General features: G+C 42.1%; 1 protein-coding gene across 2 annotated transcripts in view; it reads right to left on the bottom strand.

Moving 5' to 3' along the window:
* CNTN1 (contactin 1) overlaps positions 1–23,094 on the bottom strand; it is a 423,340-nt gene that overhangs the window by 178,593 nt on the left and 221,653 nt on the right. For both annotated transcript variants that reach the window (XM_058191827.1, XM_058191828.1), the window contains exon 6: positions 537–715. In XM_058191827.1, the coding sequence (XP_058047810.1) occupies positions 537–715 (179 nt within the window). The remainder of the gene's footprint in view (positions 1–536; positions 716–23,094) is intronic.

Genomic DNA, 23,094 nt, shown 5'->3' with positions numbered 1-23,094 from the left:
TTCCCAGCATATACAAGGGTACAGGATGATACAAATTGTAACCCTGAAATATTTGTTGCTTTTACCTCTTTTGCACACATGCGCATACACGCATATTCACACGAAAGCCAATGATGTAATTACTAACCAATTATTGTGCCTTGGAGATTTATTAGCCAATAATGAAGTAACACATATGTTAGCTAAGCTGAGCTAGATATGAAAAGCTATATAAACTTTGTGTAATATTCAATAAGATGCTGTTGATTCTGGACATTGTTTACTGTTGATTCTATGGATTCTTTATGCTGTTGATTCTTCAATAAACTTTGTTACTGATTCTGGAAAAAGTCTGATTCATCATCTTCAGCCTTTGGAACGTTTCAACAATTATATACTACATAAACATGACAAAATAAACAAATAAATAGAAAATTATGCATATACCCCATATATTATTTGACACGGAGAAACAACACAGTCTAACATACCAAATATACTGAACACCATTTCAAAGAGTTTGTGTAAAGGTAAATGTTTATATAAAGACAACTTACAACCAAAGTTTAAAGTTGCTTCCCGGCTCCTTATAGTTCCATGTATATTGTATGCTATGCAAACATACGTTCCTTCATCCCTTGACTTCTCAGGATTATTGATTTCCAGGTTACCTCCTACCATACTATAATGTTCTTTTGTCAGTTTAATATCAACATCCCAGTTGTTACGTTGCCACCTATTCAAGGAAAATATTTATTAAAAAAATATTAACACCATATTTCAGCAGTTCAGTTGCCCACATTGCCTCCAAAACATGGTATCCTATCCCTACAGAATGAGATTATGGCAATAAGAGTATCTGTTTCATTGAATAATGAAGTTTTAATTGGAAATTCAGTTTGAATTCGACTGTGTTTCTAAATCAGACTGAATTTACTTCAATTTGATAATTTAGAAGCTCTTCTGTGCATGCAGGAAAAAATATTTTTTCCCTTAATCAAACTGAATGTCCAAATGATGTAATTTTATTAGTTAAAAAAATTAAACTGATTTTCCAGATATCTAACCTGAATTGATCTGAATTCACAATACAAATCTGATCTTAATGTATACTACTGTTCCAGATACATAAACCTCAAAATATATTATCCATTGTGCTAGTTACAGAATGACAGTGATTCCTAAATAATACGGTTATAGAATTTAAAATAATTATTTGAATGTTTTTCACAGATATATAGAATTTAATAAAAATAATTAAAGTTTCTCACAGTTCATTCAATCATACTACCATCTTAATTAGCCTATCCTGGGTTACAAAGAACAATGGGCTGTCATGGATGTTATATTTAATTGGTCAAGAGGAATCTAAAATTCCCAAGCGCCAATACAGAACTAAACTCCTGGTTTCCGCTAGCCCTCCCCTGTGGTCTGTCCATGTGGAGCCAATCTGACACTGCTGACATTTTTGGGAAATGCTGAAGTATTTAGGTTGGTAAAATGCCACTCTCAGGGCAAATGGCCTTGAAGATGCCAGTGCACCAGCACGAATCAGATTCCAAAACCCTCTGTTCTTTCTCAACTGTCAATTCCCCCCTCCCAATTTCCCATAATAAGAGTATACAGCTTTATGAGCCATTTGTCTCCTCCTCCCTTCCCTGATTGATGGCAGAATGCCAGGATGAAGCTGCTGTATATTACATGCTGCCCCTCTTGACAAGGACATCAATGGAAACACACAACAAAGAGAGAGAGAAACAAGGTAGATATACACTTAGAATAGGGAACTATTTTGGTTTATAAGGATATCACTAATAGAAACGTTTGAAGAGTTTGGGTGCTTTAATGCAGCGGTCACCAACCACCACCAAGAAAATGGTGGTCCGCGGTGCACCCAGGTGAAGGAGCTGCTCTGGGATAAGCAATGGCCAGTCCTGTGACTAGAGCTCTGGAAGATGGGACTGGCCAGGCAGCTCATGGTGGGTCTGTAAATCTCCGCTGTTGAGGGAAGTTTGGGCAATTTGTAACTTTGCAGTATAGCTGTCACCGGCTGGAATGAGGTAATGGAGTAAGGGGGGGAATGGCAGTGCAGACGGGCTGAAGCAACGGGTGGCAGGAACCCTGGGCTGTTTCTTCCCCCTGCTGTAGCTTCCTGTTGGCTGAATCCACCATGGCTGTCCCCGCCCCTCGCCCTCCCTTCCCAGTCACTCCTTGCCTGACAAGGGAAGGGGAGGGGGGGAATGGAGATTCGCTCCATATTCCAGAACGGGAGCTGGATCTCGCGGCTGTTTCTTCCGGCCCTTGTTGGTGCTCCTGCACCTCGGTCTTTTGGGGAGATGCTTGACTTCCTCTCAGCCCCAAGACACTGGCTGGCCCATGAGAAAGAATGGGAGAGAGAGAGAAAGATCCAGCAAGAGACGAAGCTTCGCTCCTATTCAGCTCCTTGAATAGGCACCCCTTGTTGAGGGCCTGTGACCTCCATCACCGAAGGGACTGCATTACCTGTAGGGGAACTCTTACCCTGTCTTGCAAATTGCTCCTGCTAGATTGTTGGTAAGGCAGAAGAAAGCACTGCAACGCCCTGGTGTGTAGTCATGCCCATGGTACGATGGAGATGCACAATATCATCTTCCCGAGGAGCTGTGACAGGAGTATGAGTAGTACTGTGTCCATGGCCGTGATGCAGCTTGCTAACTGTTGCAAGCTGTCCCGTCTCTCTGGGGATAAAGAGACCATGCCTACAGATGTATCTATAATGGCTTCCAAATGGAGCAGTCTGGTGGTCGATGAAATTGACTTTTCCTGGTGTTTATTGAAAAGCCATGTTTTTTTAAGACCTGGATTGTGAACCTAAGGATCACAATATGAATATGTGTTTCTTTTGCAAATCAGAGCTCTGTATCAAAAGTGAAGTTTTTGGCTGAATTGCGTCCTACCACCAATTCTGGGATACAGGTTGGTCTTATTCCTTAGGGAAACGTCAGATCTGAAAACAAAATGTGATTTGGGGTTTCCAGAGAGTGGAGAACAGGAATAGGTGTTTCTTTTGCAAATCTGAGCTCTGTGTCAAAAGTTAGGTTTTCTGGCTGAATTTAGTCTCAATTCTGAGATGCAGCTTGCTCTAACTCCTTAGGGAGAGCTCAGATCTGAAAATGAAATGTGATTTGGGGCTTCCACACTCTGGAGAACATTAATATGTGTTTACTTTGCAAATCTGAGCTCTGTATAAAAAGTAAAGTTTTCTTTTGCAAATCTGAGCTCTGTATCAAAAGTGAAGTTTCTGGCTGAATTGAGTCCTACTGCCAATTCTGTGATACAGCTTGGTCTTATTCCTTAGGGAAAGCTCAGATCTGAAAATGAAATTGTCAAGGTTCCAGAAAAACCCCTTCTGCATTAAAAAAAACTCAGAAGCCATTGTTTTCCAGAGTTCTTTACTAGCATGAGGAAACTGGCACACGATGAGTGAAATTCCAAAACTGAATTTCCGGATTCTTTTCCCAGTTATACAAACCCCAAGAGTCCCACCCCCCTGACCCCTTTGATGGTCACATGGTCCCACGTTCTCCCAGTTCATTCGAATATCTTCTTGCCACTCTTCCTGCAGATGTGAACACCATCCGAACTTGACCACTTGAAGAATGTTACCATACCCCTCAGCCCCCCTTCCTCCCCTCAGGGGAAAAATGTGGCAGTGTCTGGAACCCTAAAGTCTAATATGGTTTCCAGGCCTGACAGAAATGTGATTTGGGGCTTCCAAACGCTAGGGAACAGGAATATGTGTTTCTTTTGCAAATCTGAGCTCTGTATCAAAAGTAAAGTTTTATGGCTGAATTGAGTCCCACTGCCAATTCTGGGATACAGCTTGGTCATATTCCTAAGGGAAATGTCAGATCTGAAAATGAAATGTGATTTGTGGTTTCCAAATCCTGGGGAATAGGAATATGTGTTTCTTTTGCAAATCTGACCTCTGTGTCAAAAGTTAGGTTTTCTGGCTGAATTGAGTCTCAATTCTGAGATACAGCTTGCTCTAACTCCTTAAGCTAAGCTCAGATCTGAAAATCATGTGTAATTTGGGGTGTCCACAGCCAGAAAACCTAACTTTTGACACAGAGCTCAGATTTGCAAAAGAAACACCTATTCCTGTTCTCCACTCTCTGGAAACCCCAAATCACATTTTGTTTTCAGATCTGACGTTTCCCTAAGGAATAAGACCAACCTGTATCCCAGAATTGGTGATAGGACGCAAAACCTACCAAAAACTTCAGCCAAAAACTTCACTTTTGACACAGAGCTTTGATTTGCAAAAGAAACACATATTCATATTCCCCATGGTCTGCAAACCCCAAATCACATTTTATTTCAAATCTGAGCTTTCCCTGAGGAGTTAGACCAGTGGTAGTCAACGTGGTCCCTACCGCCCACTAGTGGGCGTTCCAGCTTTCATGGTGGGTGGTAGGGATTTTGTCCGATACTGAAGCACTTTCCTTTTTTTTAATTTAATTGACTTTTTTTAAAAAAATTCATAGCATTATTTAAAAACATTTTCATTAGGTTTTTCATAAAATTCCCCATGACAATTTAAATTTCTGAAAATATACTATTTGTATCGCCCGCGCATAAGTTTAGTTCACGCTACGTAAGTGAAACTAAATGGCGCTATAGTATGACCGCAAACAAAAGAGCCTCGTCCCAGAATATTTTGCGCATCTCCCCTACCCAGCTGTAACAGACAAGCAGAGCTGGTAGCCAGCACCCCCCCAAACCCAATCCACAATCCGCGAGAGGCAGGGGTGAAATTCTCCCGGTTCAGATCGGCTCACGCGATCCAGTAGCAATGGCGGCTGCTGGTTCGGAGGACCACTAGCAAAAATCTCTAGCCCCGCCCCCCTGCCTCTGCTGAGCCATACCATCAGCAGAGGGGTTATTTTTTTACTTTTAAAAGCCAGCTTTTCTTCAGCTGAAACATGCCTTTAAAAGTAAAAAAAAGCCTTTGAGGATCCCGCCCGTCAGCTGAGATCGGCAGAGCCTTTAAACTTAAAAAAAATTTAAAGTCTCCTCTGGCGATCTCACCTAAGTTCCTCATCAGCAGAACCTTACTTGTACTCTTACTTGTAGAAAACATGTTTTCTACAAGTAAGAGTAGAGATTCTAAGGCACCTACCTGATTACTGATGAACGCATAGCTCTTTTTCCAGCCCGAAAGCCCCAGTTTCACTTTCAGCCAGACAGAATCAATTGCTTAGCTAATCTATTTCCTCAGTGATCAACTAATGCTGGCTGGCTTTGCTGGCTGAGGAACTCTGGGAACTGAAGTCCACAATAAAATAAAATAAAATAATAAAATAAAATATTTGTGCAGCTTTCTGAGATTTGGTGTGTTTCTGAAGTATTTCACTCTAACTACACAAACACACAAAATCTCACAAAGCTGTATTGTGTGTGTGTGTGTGTGTGTGTGTGTAAAGTGTGAAAATTGGTTTTTGAGCTTTTTGTGGCTGTGTGAAGTGTGAAGTGCAGCTGCTTTTACATTGTGTGTGAGTCAGTTGTGTTGTGTTGTGTGTGTGTAAAGTGTGAAAGTTGGTTTTTGGTACCTCTTATTGTTTTTTATACTTTGTTTATTATTTTTATTATTTATTGTTATTGGCCACGCCCTCCCAGTCATCTGACCAAGCCACGCCCACCAATTAAGCCATGCTCAAAGAAATGGTAGGGAAAATTTTTAGATTTCACCCCTGGCAAGAGGCATGCGCAGATGATGATACACGGCGCATTACTGTGGAACCGGTGGGAGGTTAGAAAATTTTGCTACTAACAGAGATACAAAAGTGGGCGGTAGGTATAAAAAGGTTGACTACCCCTGAGTTAGACCAAGCTGTATCCCAGAATTGGCGGTAGACTCAATTCAGCCAGAAAACCTAACTTTTGACACAGAGGTCAGATTTGCAAAAGAAATACCTATTCCTGTTCTCTGCTCTCTAGAAACCCCAAATCACATTTCGTTTTCAGATCTGACATTTCCCTAAGGAATAAAACCAACCTGCATCCCAGAATTGGTGGTAGGACTCAATTCAGCCAAAAACTTCACTTTTGACACAGAGCTCAGAAACCCCAATCACATTTCATTTTCAGATCTGAGGTTTCCCTAAGGAGTTAGACCAAACTGTAGCTCCGAATAAACAGAACGACTCAATTCAGCCAGAAACGTCACCTTTGACGCATAGCTCAGATTTGCAAAAGAAACACATATTCGTGTTCCCGAGGGTCTAGAAATTCCAAATCACCTTTCATTTTCAGAGCTGAGTTTTCCCTGAGGAATTATACCAAGCTGTAGCTCCGAATAGACGGAAGGACTCAATTCAGCCAGAAAACTTTACTTTTGACACAGAGCTCAGATTTGCAAAGGAAACACATATTCATGTTCCCCGGGGTGTGGAAACCCTGAATTACAGATGATTGTCAGATCTGAGCTCTCCCTAAGGTATTAGAGCAAGCTGTATTTCAGAATTGGAGGTAGAACACAATTCAGCCAGAAAGCCTAACTTTTGACACAGAGCTCAGATTTACAAAGGAAAAACCTGAACTGCTGATGAGAACTGAATTAGAATGTCGTCGAGGTAACATTGGACTCTGATTGGCACAGACTGAAGGTGGGCTGCCAAAGCTGCTAATTTCTTTGTAAAGGCTCGGCGCTGAAGACAGGCCGAATGGCATGGCCTTGTATTGATAGTGCCTTTCTTTGTATGAGAAATGGAGGAACTGTCTGTGAGCAGGTCTGATGGATATATGGAGATATGCCTTCGTGAGGTCTATGGAGGTGAGGAAGTCGCCCTGTCGTATACCTCCCAGAATTTATTGAAGTGACTGCATTTTGAAGCATTTGTACTCCAGACACTTGTTCAGATGTTTGAGGTCTAGAATAGCTCTGCACCCCCCAGAGCTTTTTTGAACCAAGAACAATATCAAGTAGAAACCAGTCTCTGTTCCTTATGAGGGACAGGTTGAATTGCTTGGATCTCCAGCAGGTGTTGAATTGCTGAGTCCATCAGGCTTCTTTTGGCTGCATCCCTGGAGACAGGACAGCTGATAAAAAACTTTGGGGGTGGGTGGGTAGAGAGAAATTCCAGAGCCAAACCTGATCGCACCATGCTGAGTACCCACTTTTCTGATGTAGTGGCCTCCCATTGATGGAAATGGAGGCTGAGCTGACCACCTAGATGCAGAACTGCCTGAAGTCATTTTGAACGACGATAGGGGCGACTTCCAGCTCCACAAAAGGGCTGCTTGCCTGAAACTGCTGGCTGTCGTGTCCCCCTCCCCCTCTGACGACCGGGTCTAGGAAGTCCGTATCAAGCGTGGCAACGAAGCCTCTGCAGCTTTGCCAAATTCCTTCCAGGTTTCTCAGGGCAGGCAGGAGTCCAAGTTGTGACTTCAGCAAACTAGATGAGACTTTGCTTGACTCAAGGTTGGAATGCCAAAAGCAGGTCCTTTATATAGGCTGTGGGGTGTGGCTCCATGACTCAGCATTTATCCAGGCCTGCCCCACCCTTCCTTCTGCTGGCGTCGCCTCTCAGATCTCCGGAAGCAAGGATCCAACCACTTTGAATTGTCTTCAGCTGTCTCTACTGTCAGCATCTGGGAAACGGAGGGGTTAGAGGGAGCAGGTCCGGGTAATTGCACCACTTGGCTGACTTCCTGCTCTGACGGCTGCGTTGAAGGAACACACACTGTATGAGTGAGCTGTATTGGGTTTCTGTTTTCACTCCTTGACTCCTCTCCGGGCATGGGGCCAGGACCGGGGGCTGGAGGCATGACAGGCTGTTCATCTTCATTATCAGACTCGGAGTCTGATAACAGGCCCGGGAGGAGATGGGAGGGGCCTGGCTGAGGAGGACAAGGCACAACACTGGCATCCCCGGAACTCAGACCTCTGCACCTGTCTGTCCTGCCTGTCAGAATATGATCTCTGGGATTGTTGATATTCAACTCCGACTCTGGAGTATGAAAGGATTGTCTCTGAAAATAAGGAGAGAATCTTCTATCCTCCCTCCGGTAAAGGATAGGCATGGTTTTGCCCCTACCCTTGGTCTCCACCAAGACGGGTTTGAGAGCTTCCCCAAACAAGTTGTTGCTCATGAAAGAAGCCGAAGTCAACTTCTAATTGTTTTTATTGTCAGCCTGCCAATGCTTAAGCCATAGCAGGCAATGGGCTATTACTGAAAATGATAGTGATCTGGATGAGAACTTGGCCACACTCAAGGTGGCATCTACTGAAAACTCAGCTGCATCCACTAGCTTGTTTATATCCTGGTGAATTCTCACATCCACCGGGGGAATCCGTTCCTGCATCTGGTGAACCCAGAGCAAGGAGGCGCTGTTGAAAAACGAAGCTGATGTGGCAGCCTTAATTGCCCAGGCAGCTGCCTGATGGGCCTTTTGCAAGGACTATTCAGTCTTTTTGGACTCTGCCTTCAAGCAATCTATTACCTCTACAGGCAAGAGTGCCACTGAAGCCATGGCAGCCACTGGTTTGTCTACAATGGGCACCTCCAAAGCTTCAGACATATCTGAGGCTACATTGTACAGCTTCCTTTCAGATCTAGAAGGAGGCATGCCAGCTCCTGGATGGTCCACTGTCTTTGAACCACATCCAGAAATAATTTGGGTGATGGGATTACCTCAGTTTCCACTGTAGGCTCAGAAAAGAGCAAATGATCTGAATCCCCAGGGCTCTGGATGGATTCTGCAACTTGTTCAGGATCCAAATTCGTTATGGCCTTGGCCTTACACAGTAATAACTCAAATAAATCCGGTTTAAAAAGGCCTGTGAAAGGCAATGGATCTGGATTCAGCCCTTCTCTTCTGAAAAGATCTGGAATTCCTCCTCCTCAGCTGGAGGAAGGAGCAAGAGTAGTAAGATCCCAAGGATCCAGCCAGTCCTCCTGAATCATGGGCTGTGCATGTGATGTTGAAACACATTGAGAAGGAAGATTCCTCTGCTGCAAGCCTGTAGCTATTCCCTGCGAAATAACTTGGGAAATAATCTCTTTTAAGTTTTCAGGCAATTCTGAACCAGCCTCCTCCACTGGGCAGATTCCCACAGCCGTAGAAGTAAATGAGGCTTCTGGACCAGCTCTGGGAGTGGGGGTATGCTCCTCTAATCTTATTGCAGGCAAGTTATCACTTGCAAGAGAAAAGGCTTCAGCTCCATCCAAAACCTTTCCGAGATTGGATAGCACCCCTCTCTGGCACCATCTGGTGACAATTGGCTGTGAGAAGCTAATTGCAGAGGACCGGGAAAATTACCAGGATCCAATGGCCCTTTTTCCTGAGGGTGGGAAACTTCTGCCCCTCCCATAGGCAAACCTCTTTGATCCAGGCTTTCGCTGGCCTTTTGGATCTTAGCCAGCTCTTTCTCTACAGCCATTTTGGAGCCTCTGTTAGACTTAGAGGCAGTAGCATGACTCCTGGTTATTGCTCCTCTTGCTGCCACCCTCTGCCCAGATGAGCCCAGTGTAGGAATTAGGGAGGCCCCAGGACCAGCTCTCTTGCTGGCTAGAAGGGCTGCTGGCTAGAAGATGGCACACGAAATGCCATCTTCTATTCTAATAAGGCAGGCAGACCCACTGTGGGTTACAGCTGCTGCGGCTTTAATTTCGTGCTCCAACCTACTCTGCCACTTCACAATGTGGCCAGATGCAACTGGGTATCTGACGAGGAGGGAGTGACCAGAGATGCAAATAAGATCATGTGCTCAGTCTTCTCATATTCAATAACATTTAGAAAGGAACATATTGTTAGGTATAATGAATTATTGAATGAAAAGGGTGAGTTAAAATCTAAATCAGAATTAGAGGCAGATGGTATAACAATGAATTGGTTTTCTTCCTTGCAAATACAATCCAGATATGATAAAGATGTTAAAACAGAAGGCTTTTATAATAATATAACCATTTTTGATAAGATTTTAACAGATTCTGATGACAATTTGATTAGGAAATTGTATGGATATTTACTAGAGGAAAAACTGGGAGAAGAACAAGTAAAAGAGACAATGATTGTTTGGGGGAAGAATTTTGGCCATGGGATAGATCTAGAAGCCTGGCAGAAATTATGGATGTATAATTATAAAATGATAATGTCTACAGCATATAAAGAGAATTTGTATAAGATGTTTTACAGAGGAACTTCCTGGATGGCATCATTGTAGCAGTGCGGGGAAAGAGCACAGTCTCTGTTCCTAAACCCCGAATATTCTACGTTCTGGGGACCCTTCGGGGTGCAGAGAGCCTGGAGGGATCTGCGGACTAGAGGGGAAGTCCGGAGGGCAGTGAAAGTGAAAGGCGATCACCAGCTGCTGAGAAGGATGCCCCTGTCAACCCAACCTGAAAGTGTCTGCCAGCATGCTAATGGTGGACCCGAAGCTGCAATGAGTCAGAAGTTATAGGGAAGCAAAGACTTTGATAACAGGCTGTGACATTTGAGCAGACTGAGTATTTCGAGAATCACAAGGCTTACGATCATTTGGAAAAGTGAGTCCTGGCTGGCTGGTTAGAAGAAAACTCCAGTGGAGAGATTAGGTGGCGACTGAGCGGGAGGAGCAGTGACTCAGCATAATACATTTAACCCTAACGTGACAAAAAAAGAGGAAGGAGTAAGAAAAGACTAAGCTGTTTAAAGATCAATTTTTCAGCAAGACAGGAGGACTCTCTGAAGAAGAATAAAGTGAACAAAAAGAGAGAGTTGACAGCCCGAGCAACAGGAAGAAAAGGAGTAAAAGGGGAAAACGGACATCAGACTGCCAAGATTCCAAGAAAGGCATGAATACTCGAATATGACAGTGAGAAGGATTTTATTGCTGTATTTATTGCTTTATTGCTGTAATAGATCTCTTGAAAAGACGCAGAAAGACAATAACTTTACATTCGAGGCACTGAAGACTCAGGAGAAATAAAGAGACCTAACACTGAGTGAAGATATAAGGATTCACATACACTTAGGACAATTTCAGGGATCTCTATATTTAAGGCATATCTTTTATTTATTACTTTCTATGGACTAACTTTAAAGTATTTAAGAGGATTTAAAAATTTAAATATATTCATTTAGTTTAGTTTATATATATAGTAGTGGAAATCTAAGCATCTATGAATTAATAATATTTACAAACTTTGTGGGGCAAGAAGTGAGAAAAATAATATATTGGTATCTGTATTAAGTATTTAGTCACTTACTATCTTCTTATTCTGGAAACTTTTAAAACTATAAATAGAATTAACTCTAGATATATATTAACCAATTGAGTAGTTTAAAGCTTTGACATATTTATTTGCCCAATTTATATAGATTATTGATTGTGAATGGTATGTATAGTCATACCCCCTCTTCTACCTTTTTCTGATAATTTCGATAGCTTTATTGTTATAGTTGATTTGCAACAGGGCTAGATATTACCAGTGAAATTGAATGCATAATACTTAATACTTAATAAGACAAAGCAAGTAAAAGGGGGGGGGGAGAGAAACAAATAACAACTGATAATATAAGGTAGATGATAGTGTGGGATAACATCTACAGAATATTGGAAGAGCAAAACAGGGTTTTGAAAGAGATGACAAGTATCACAACAACAACCCTAAAGGCAGGGGAAAAAACAGCATCGTACCCAACAATAACAACAGCCTCCTCATCAAACCAACGGCCGACGGAAGGACCATCAAAGATGGAAAAAACTAATATGACCCCAAGTATGCAAACGATGCAAGATACATTGACGTTAATCCAAGAAACAATGATTAAAATGCAGGAAGCAATGTTTAGTAACCATGGAGAATTGAAAGTGGATATCCAGAAACTGGACATTAAAATGAATTCAATACAGGAAGCAATCCAGAAGAATGAAGAAAAAATAAACAAAGTAGAAGCCAAAACAGAACAAATGGGGGAAAAAGTAGATCTGCTAGATCAGAAATTGATGGCAATCAATAAGGATCTCAATGATTCAATAGTCCAGTTAGAAATGGATCGAGCATCCTTCTGCTTAAGATTTCAAAATATGAGGGAGGAAAAAGATGAAGATATAAGGCAAATAATGGCAGACATAATATCAGAATCTCTTCAAAGAGACAAACAATGAATTGGATGAGGTTTACCGAATCCAAACAAACTATGCTACACGCCATAAACTCCCCAGAGAGGTTCATATTAGATTCGCCCGAAAGAAAATCCGGGACATTGTCTACAACATTACACGAGAAGAACCAATGATATATGAAGAAAAGGAAATTATTACACTAAAACAAATCCCGAGAAGGGTCAGAGAACAATGTAAGGACTATCATTTTTTGGCTTCACAATTAAATAAACGAATTATCCTATTTAAGTGGATATTGCCGGAAGGAATGCTCGTCACCTGGCAAGGCAAAAAGGTGAAAACTGAAAGTTTAGAGATGGCACAGGATCTTTTTAACCAATTGATGGGTAAGGAGTAGTAAAGAGGAAATCGAGAATGTAAGTCAAGAAGAAGATTCACAAGAAAGCCAGGAAGCGAAAGGAGGAGTCCGGGAAGAGAGAAGGAAAGAAGGAAAGGAAGGGAAAGAAATAGGAGGTATTAAGACTAGAACTCAGATAGTTACAAGGTCCAGTACACACTAACATAGAGAATAAGATGGGAGATTTGAAATTATTATCGATAAATGTGAATGGATTAAATGCAACAGTAAAAAGAAGACAAATATTCACCAAGTTAATTAAGCAAAAAGCAGATATCGTGTGCCTCCAAGAGGTACACATCTGAAAGCAGGATGAAAAATATCTAGAGTATAATAAATTAGGGAAAGTATATACAGCACTTGCAGAAAAGAAGAAGAAAGAAGTGGTGACTTATATTAAAGAAGGAATAGTGGCCAAACAATTCTATGCAGACCCAAAAGGAAGAACTTTGATGATAGAAATAAAAAAAGGAAATATACCAACCTTGTTAGTAGTAATTTATGCACCTAATAAAAATCAGGGAGAATATTATAAAAAATTGCACGAAAAAATAATTGCGACAGGCTACAGGAATATATGTATTTTAGGGGATTTTAACGGAATTGTCAATATGAAAAAAGATTATACTAGCAATAAAAAGAACAAGAAAAACAGAAATATATTGCAATAATAATAACAATAACAATAACAATAATAATAATAATAATAATAAACCCTTTTTTAGAATGGTAGACGAATTAAATCTGATTGATATGTGGAGAATTTTGAACCCAGAAGAAAATAAATTTACATTTTATTCCAATTCCCATGCATCTTGGTCCAGAATCGACATGATCTGGATGAATAAGGAATTAGGCATAGAAATAGAAAAAATTGAAATTTCCCCAAATACTTGGGCAGATTATAATCCCCTTGAGATAATTTGGAGAGGCCAAAAGAAAAAAAGTAATAGATGGATGTTAAACCCCCAGATTTTAAAGGAGACGGAATACATAGAAAGAATAACAAAGGAATTGGCATTATTTTTTAAAGAAAATAAAAAACATCATACTTCGCTAACAAATTTATGGGATACAATGAAAGCTTATTTAATAGCTTATATGGCAAAGAAAAACAAAGAAAAATGGAAGGAACATAATACCCTAACGAAAGAAATTGAAAAATGGGAGAACCAACTACAAATAAAACCAGGAGATAACTTAGCCAAAGAAACTTTGACTCTTGCTAGACATAAATTAAATTTATTAGAACAAGCAGAAATTGCAAGAAAATTAAAATTCTCTAAACAGAATTTCTTTGAACACACTAATAAAACTGGACGGTGGTTGGCTTACAAATTGAAGAAGGAGAAAGAGGAAAGAATTATCCAACAACTATACGATGAGAGGGGGAACTACACAAAATAATGAAGAAGAGAAAAAGGGCCTCCGGTGGCTCAACGGACTAAGTCTGTCTGTTATTAACACAGCTGCTTGCAATTACTGCAAGTTCAAGTCCCACCAGGCCCAAGGTTGACTCAGCCTTCCATCCTTTATAAGGTAGGTAAAATGAAGACCCAGATTGTTGGGGGCAATTAAGTTGACTTTGTATATAATATACAAATGGATGAAGACTATTGCTTAACACATTGTAAGGCACCCTGAGTCTTCAGAGAAGGGCGGGATATAAATTAAAAAAAAAAAAAAGTACAAGACTATTATATGAATCTTTATAAACAAAAGGAAATAGCAAATGATAAAATTGATAATTACCTATTGGAAGAAGGGCTTATGCCACTAGAAGAAGAAAAAAGGGCAATGTTAAATAAAGAAATAATATTAGAAGAATTGAGGGGGGCAATCCTACAACTTAAAAACAATAAGACACCAGGACCGGATGGTCTCCCAGGGGAGGTCTATAAAAAATTGAATGAGATTATAGAACCAGTCCTATTAGAAATATGTAATGAAGCTGTGCAAGAAGCAAAATTACCAGAATCATGGAGGGAGGCACACATCACCCTAATTGCGAAAGAAGGTACAGATAAAAATCAAATTAATAATTATAGACCTATATCCCTACTAAACGCTGATTACAAAATATTTACGAATGTAATTGCAGAAAGGATAAAGAGAGTGTTGAACAAGATTATACACTCCGACCAAAATGGCTTCTTACCAAATAGACAAATAAAGGATAATATAAGAATAATAATAGACACACTGAAATATTACGAAATGCATCCAGAGAAACAAATGGCCCTTATTTTCCTGGATGTCCAAAAGGCCTTTGATAGCCTCAATTGGCAATTTATGATAAGGCAAATTAGAAAAATGAAAATGGGAGCTAAATTCGAAAATATGATAGAGGCAATTTATTCGACGCAAAAGGCAAAAGTAATAATAAATGGAGGTACCACCAACACTTCCAAATAACCAAAGGTGTACGCCAAGGATGTTCACTGTCACCACTTCTTTTTATCCTAACATTAGAAGTATTTCTAAATAGCATAAGAGCAAACCGAGGAATAAAAGGAACAAAAGTTAAAGGAGAAGAGTTTAAAGTACAGGCCTTTGCGGATGATATGAAGAGCCTTTGGAATCTGGTCTCACTCTAATACAAGAAATAGAAAGATATGGGGAAGCGTCTGGACTTAAAATCAATAAAGGGAAAACTAAAATGATAGTTAAAAATTTAATAACCAAACAGAAGGAAAAATTGGAAAAGGAAATGGGTTTACAAATTGTAAAAAAAACCAAATATTTGGGGATATGGCTAACAGCAAAATGTTCATCACTTAAAGAGAACAACTATATGGCTTTAGCTCAAAAATTAAAGATCAATTTGGAAAGATGGGGGAGGTTACAACTATCACTTTTAGGTAGGATAGCAGTTATTAAGATGAATGTCCTACCTAAATTGCTATACTTATTCCAGACAGTCCCCATATTATTAGACAGAAAATTCTTTGGAGAACTTAATAAAATTACCACAAAATTTGTCTGGGTAGGAAAAAAGGCAAGAATTAAATTATCTACTCTTCAAGATAGTAGAGATAGGGGTGGCTTTGGACTTCCAGCATGGGAACTTTACCACAAGGCGGCATATTTGGTTTGGATAAGGGAATGGGTCAATTTAAATAATAGAAGAATTATAGCATTGGAAGGCCATGACTTACAAAAGGGGTGGGATAAAGGAAGCAAGACACATTCATATTTTTACAGACATGGAATAAGAGATGCATTGGTACGGAATTGGCAAAACATAAGGAAAAAACACTATATGAAAATTCGTGGCTGGTTATCCACTATGGAGGCGATGATCCACCCCAATACACTAGATATAAATAAGTAAGATGCCAAGATATTCGGAAATATTAGACAAACAGGGAAAACTTAAAAACATTCAGACATTAAAGGAACAGGGAATATCAATAGATTGGTGGCCATATTTACAATTGCAATCCAGATATAAGAAAGACATGGAAGAATTTGGAACTGATTTGGAACCAAACCAACTAGACAAATTATTGATAGGCCCAGAAGGAAAATTAATATCTAAATTATATAAATACCTACTAGAGTTTGATAGAATGGAAGAGGTGGTGAAAGAACTGATGATTGCATGGGCAAAGAATATAGGGCACAATATAGATTTAGATAATTGGGAATTAATTTGGAATAAAAATTTAAAATTAACCAAATCTACTGCTTACAAAGAAAATCAATATAAAATGCTTTACCGCTGGCACCTAGCGCCAGATAGGTTGGCCAAAATGTACCTGAACCTAAGTCCAAAGTGCTGGAAATGTAATCAACATCAAGGTACCTTCTTTCATGCCTGGTGGATGTGCCCCGAAGCGAAAAAGTACTGGATTAAGATACAGGGATGGTTACGGGATGTAACAAAATGCCAAATTGAATTGAATCCAGAAACATTTCTTTTGGGAATGTTTAAGACAAAATTAGATAAAAAAACAAGATACTTGATTTTGCACATTCCAGCAGCGGCAAGGATTGCTTTCGCACAATATTGGAAACTTAGTAACATACCACCAGAGAGTCTGATTATCCAAAAAATATATGACTGTGCAGAAATGGACAGGCTTACCATAGAATTACAAGAAAAAGAAGATTCAGAATACTATGTAGTCTGGGAAAACTGGTACACATGGACAATCAATAGAAATAGAAAACAAAATATATATAAGGCTATTGATGATTAGATGTATATAATGTATATAGAAATTATATGGAAGGTAGATCCGAAATATACAATTATGTCACAGCTCTGTTGAATGTGTACAATTGTTATGAAAAAATAAATTGTAATAAAAATATATTTTTTTTAAAAAAAAGATGTTTTACAGGTGGCATCTACCCTCGACAAGAATTGCCAGAATGTTCAAGGATAAATCTGAAAAATGCTGGAAGTGTCACAGACACCTGGATCATATTACCATATGTGGTGGACATGCATTGAAGCAAAAAGATACTGGACATCCGGGTTTCCGTGCATTCCATCAGCCGAGGACCCAAGGTAGGGGTGGGGGGGTGGCGGTTGTGATTAAAGAAAGTCTGGAGCCGAGGGAGTCCACTGTTCCTCAGATAGCTGGCTGTGAATCCCTCCTTGTGAAGTGGGGCCACCGGAATCAGATGGGGCTGTTGATCACGTACCTGGCTCCTTGCTGCGTGACTACAGCCCTACCTGAACTGCTAGAGGTGCTTGCTGGCGTGGCGGTGGAGATCCCCAGACTACTGGTCTTGGGGGATTTCAACCTGCCATCTGCCGGCTTGTCGTCGACGGTGGTTCAGGAGTTCCAGGCCTCCATGACGGCCTTGGACCTGATTCAAGTAACTGATGGCCCTACACACATTGGGGGAGGCGCGCTAGACTTGATTTTTATCTCTGGTCAGTGGGTAAATGATCTGGATTTAGGAGATTTAGTGAAAGAACCGGTGTCATGGTCAGATCATTTTCTTCTTCGCCTAGACTTTCAGACCGCTGCTCACCACCGCGGGAGGCGGAGCCAATGCGTTGGTTCCGTCCCAGGCGCCTGATGGACCCGGAGAGGTTCCTGGCGGAGCTTGGGCGCTTCCTGAGGATCTTACCCACGGCACGACTGAAGAACTGGTTGCGGCCTGGGAGCGGGCGCGGCTGGGGCTTTGGACCGTGTCGTGCCTTTGCGACCTCTGACCGGCGTAGATCTCAATTGGCTCCCTGGTTTTCCGAGGAGCTGAGAGAGATGAAACGCCGGAGAAGACGCCTGGAGAGTGTTTGGAGGTCTAGCCGTTCCGAGGCTGATCGGACACTAGTGAGGTCCTTTACTAGGACCTACCTGGTGGCAATGAGGAGGCGGCGTCTCGTTTCCACCCTCATTGCATCGGCAGATAACCGCCCGGCCGCCCTGTTTGGTGACCCGTTCCTCCTCCATCAAGAGGACGGGATGACCTACAGGGACGAGCTGAGAGTTTAACGGTTATCTATACGATAAAATCGTTCAGCTTCGGGATAGTTTGGACCAAGATTGCGATGATCCAGCCGGGACGACAGAGACACGTCTTGTTGAGGTTATTTGGGATGAGTTTGATTCTGTGGCTCCGAGGACATGGACAGGTTGCTGGGAGGTTACATGCAACTACATGTTTACTGGACCCGTGCCCTTCCTGGTTAGTGCTGGCTGCTCAGGAAGTGACACGAGGCTGGCTCAGGGATTATAAATGCTTCTTTGATGGAAGGGTTTTCCCGCCTTGAAGGAGGCGGTGGTGAGACCTCTCCTCAAAGCCTTCCTGGACCCAGCTATTTTGAGTAATTATCGTCCAGTCTCAACCTTCGCTTTGTGGCGAAGGTTGTTGAAATGTGGTTGCATGGCAGCTCCCCGGCACCTGGAGGAAACTGTCTATCTGGACCCGTTCCAGTCCGGCTTCCGACCGGTTATACGGAGGCGGCTTTGGTCGCGTTGGTGGATGACCTCTGGAGGGCCAGGGACAGGGGTTGCTCCTCTGCCTTGGTCCTATTAGATCTCTCAGCGGCTTTCGATACCATCGACCATGGTATCCTGCTGCGCGGTTGGAGGATTGGGAGTGGGGGCACCGTTTATCGGTGGTTCTCCTCCTATCTCTCTGACCGGTCGCAGACGGTGTTGACAGGGGGCAGAGGTCGTCCTCAGGCGCCTCACTTGTGGGGTGCCTCAGGGTCGATTCTCGCCCACCCTGTTCAACATCTATATGAAACCGCTGGGTGAGGTCATCAGTGGTTTGGGGTGAGTTATCATCTATGCGCTGATGATACTCAGCTGTACTTTTCCACCCGGACCACCCCAGCGGCGGTCGAAGTGCTGTCCCGGTGCCTGGAAGCTGTACGGGTCTGGATGGGGAGAAACAGACTCAAGCTCAATCCCTCCAAGGCGGAGTGGCTGTGGATGCGGCATCCCGGTACAGTCAGCTGCATCCGCAGCTGACTGTTGGGGCGAGTTAGTGGCCCCAAAGGAGGCGGTTCGCAACTTGGGTGTCCTCCTGGACGGACGGCTGTCTTTGATGAACACCTGGCGGCCGTCGCCAGGAGAGCCTTTACCAGGTTCGCCTGGTTCGCCAGTTGCGTCCTTCCTTGATCGGGATGCCTTATGCACGGTCACTCACGCTCTGGTTACGTCTAGGCTGGATTATTGCAATGCTCTCTACATGGGGCTGCCCTTGAGGTGCACCCGGAGGCTGCAGCTAGTCCAGAATGCGGCTGCGCGAGTAGTAATGGGAGCCGCTCGTGGCTCCCACGTGACATCGCTGCTCCGTAGCTTGCACTGGCTTCCTGTGGTCTTTCGGGTGCGCTTCAAGATTTTGGTAACTATCTTTAAAGCGCTCCATGGCTTAGGACCCGGTACTTACGAGACCGCCTGCTGTTACCTTTTGCCTCCCACCGACCCGTGCGCTCGCACAGAGAGGGTCTCCTCAGGTGCCGTCCGCCAAACAGTGTCGGCTGGCGGCCCCAGGAGTAGGGCCTTCTCTGTGGGGGCAGTGGCGCTCTGGAGCGAACTTCCCCGGTCTCGTCAAGTGCCCGATCTTCGGACCTTCCGTCGTGAGCTCAAAACATATTTATTCATTAAAGCGGGACTGGCATAATTAGTGATGTATTTTAATTGGGTTTTTAATATTTTTTAACTTTTTAATTTAAATTTTAATAATCAGCCTTTAAAATTTGCTCTTTTTAATTGTTGTTTTAAACTGTATATATCTTTGTTTTTACTTTGGCTGTACACCGCCCTGAGTCCTTCGGGAGAAGGGCGGTATAAAAATTTAATAAAATAAAATAAATAAATAAATAAATACATACACATGTGGTTGGAGAAAATGATTAAAAAATATATAGATTTTAAACCAGAAGTCTTTCTGTTGGGAATTATTCCTGAGATATATACTAGAGATGTAAAATATTTGATTGTGAATATTATTACAGCAGCCAGGATTTTGTTTGCTAAAAACTGGAAAAATGAGAAATTACCTTTGCAAGACGAAATAATTAGGAAGATGATGGAATGTGCAGAGATGAGTAAATTGACATTTGAAATTAGAGATCAAGAAGATAAGCAATATTATGAAATATGGAATTTATTTTACCATTGGTTAGAAGGGAAGATATGTTAGAAAAGACAATATAAGATATGAGATGAAAGAGATGTTTAAGTGGAGATTGCACAAGAAGATATGTAAACACCCATTCAGCACATTGTAATTGTTTGATGAGAATGTGTTTTTTTATTGTTGCTATGGAAAAATAAAAACTTTTATAAAAAAAAAAGATCATGTGCTCAGTCTCCATGCAGAAGATAGAGTTACTACCCATTCCTGGATGCTCTCGAGCCAGCTCTAGGGAGAACCCTCTGTTCTTCCTCAACTGTCAATTTCCCTCCTCCAATTTCTCATAATAAAGGTATACAGCTTTATGGCCCATTTGTCCGCCGGGGCCCCCCTCCCCACCTTTCCCAATTGATGGCAGAATGTCAGCAAGGCATCAAGGCGAAGCTGGTGGATCTGACAAATTGATAAACAGAAATAAAATGCAACTGAATTACTTCCTCATATGAAAAAGGTTTCAATCTTTGAGCTTAATACTTCTTATAATTTCTAATGTACTGTTATTTATAAATGTTAAAAAAGAAAAAAATAACAATTGTACCAAGGCAGATTGATTTCAGCACTGCTCATCTCTTACCATTTGTTTTCTATTTATTTTTACAGTAGACTTTTATTTGCTAAAAATAATATACAGGTAGGACTCACTTAGTAATAACAATTAGTGCTTTCCATTGCTAAACAAAGCAATCATAAAGCATGATATTTGACCATACGAGTTAGCAACAGCAGTTATGGCAGTCCCCAATTACTTTTAGTTAAGTGAAGACTGTGCATTATTAAGTGTGGCTCTTACATGACTTCTGACTTCCTGCAAACTTCCCAATTGACTTTGTGTGCTACTTTGCATTGCTACTCACATAGCAATGATATAGGTGGCTGTAAATTAAAATGTCCTTTCTGAAAAAGTAACAAAACCTTGGAACTAAATCATTAATCTTTCTGCAGTTGAAGGCTTTTATAATAACCTAACGAGCTTTGATGAGATTTTAACAGGTTCAGATGACAACCTGATAAAGAAACTATATGGATACTTACTAGAGGTGAAGTTAGAGGAAGAACATGTTAAAGAGACAGTGATTGTTTGGGGGAGGAATTTTGGTCATGGGATAGATCTAGATGACTGGCAGAAATTGTGGATGTATAATTATAAAATGACGATGTTGACAACATCTAAAGAGAATTTGTATAAGATGTTTTACAGGTGGCATCTACCCCCGACAAGAATTGCTAGAATGTCTAAGGACAAATCTGAAAAATGTTGGAAAATGTTGGATCTCTGGAGGGCCAGGGATAAGGGTTACTCCTCTGCCCTGGTCCTATTAGACCTCTCAGCGGCTTTCGATACCATCGACCATGGTATCCTGCTGCGCCGGTTGGAGGGTTTGGGAGTGGGAGGCACCGTTTATCGGTGGTTCTCCTCCTACCTCTCTGACCGGACGCAGACGGTGTTGACAGGGGGGCAGAGATCGACTCCGAGGTGCCTCATGTGTGGGGTGCCGCAGGGATCGATTCTCTCGCCTCTCCTGTTCAACATCTATATGAAGCCGCTGGGTGAGATCATCAGTGGTTTTGGGGTGAGATACCAACTGTACGCTGATGACACGCAGCTGTACTTTTCCACCCCAGGCCAATCGAAGTACTGTCCCGGTGTTTGGAAGCCGTACGGGTCTGGATGGGGAGGAACAGGCTCAAGCTTAATCCCTCCAAGACAGAGTGGCTGTAGATGCCGGCACCCCGGTACAGTCAGCTGCAGTTGCGGCTGTCTGTTGGGGGCGAGTCATTGGCCCCGATGGAAAGGGTGCGCAACTTGGGCGTGCTCCTGGATGGGCGATTGTCTTTCGAAGACCATTTGACGACCGTCTCCAGGAGAGCTTTTTATCAGGTTCGCCTGATCCACCAGTTGCGTCCCTTCCTGGACCGGGATGCCCTATGCACGGTCACTCATGCTCTCGTTACCTCTCGCTTGGACTATTGCAATGCTCTCTACAAGGGGCTCCCCTTGAAGAGCACCCGGAGACTCCAGTTAGTCCAGAATGCGGCTGCGCGGGTTATTAAGGGAGCAGTTCGGAGCTCCCATGTTGTCAAGGTTCCAGAAAAACCTCTTCTGCATAAAAAAACTCAGAAGCCATTGTTTTTCAGAGTTCTTTACTAGCATGAGGAAACTGGCACACGATGAGTGAAATTCCAAAACTGAACTTCCAGATTCTTTTCCCAGTTATACAAACCCCAAGAGTCCCACCCCCGACCCCTTTGATGGTCACATGGTCCCACGTTCTCCCAGTTCATTCGAATATCTTCTCGCCACTCTTCCTACAGATGTGAACATCATCCGACCTTGACCGCTTGAAGAATGTTACCATACCCCTCAACCCCCCTTCTTCCCCTCAGGGGAAAAATGTGGCAGCGTCTGGAACCCTAAAGTCTAGTATGGTTTCCAGGCCTGACACATGTAACACCTATCCTGCGCAGACTGCAATGCCTGCCTGTTGTCTTCCGGGTGCGCTTCAAGGTGTTGGTTACTACCTTTAAAGCGCTCCATGGCTTAGGACCGGGATATCTACGGGACCGTCTACTGCCATCATCTATCTCCCAGCGACCGGTGCGTTCTCACAGAGAGGGACTCCTTAGGGTGCCGTTAGCCAAGCAATGTCGACTGGCGGCCGCCAGGGGGAGGGCCTTCTCTGTGGGGGCTCCTACCCTGTGGAACGAACTTCCCCCTGGACTTCGACAATTACCTGACCTTAGGACCGTTCGCCGCGAACTTAAAACTTATTTATTCCATCTTGCTGGACTGGCTTGAATTTTTAAAATTTTAAATTGATTTTATGGGTTTTAAATTTCTGTAAATTTTATAGGGAAATATTTTATTTAAATGTGGCCAATTGAATAAGTTTTTTAAGGGTTGTTCTTAGTATTGTATGTGTACTTTTTGTATTTTATTCTGCTGTGCACCGCCCTGAGTCCTTCGGGAGAAGGGCAGTATACAAATTAAATTATTATTATTATTATTATTATTATT

The sequence above is a fragment of the Ahaetulla prasina genome, chromosome 7 (assembly GCF_028640845.1).
Source record: "Ahaetulla prasina isolate Xishuangbanna chromosome 7, ASM2864084v1, whole genome shotgun sequence".
In the NCBI taxonomy this organism is placed as follows: domain Eukaryota; kingdom Metazoa; phylum Chordata; class Lepidosauria; order Squamata; family Colubridae; genus Ahaetulla; species Ahaetulla prasina.
This window is presented reverse-complemented; position numbering and strand designations above follow the sequence as displayed.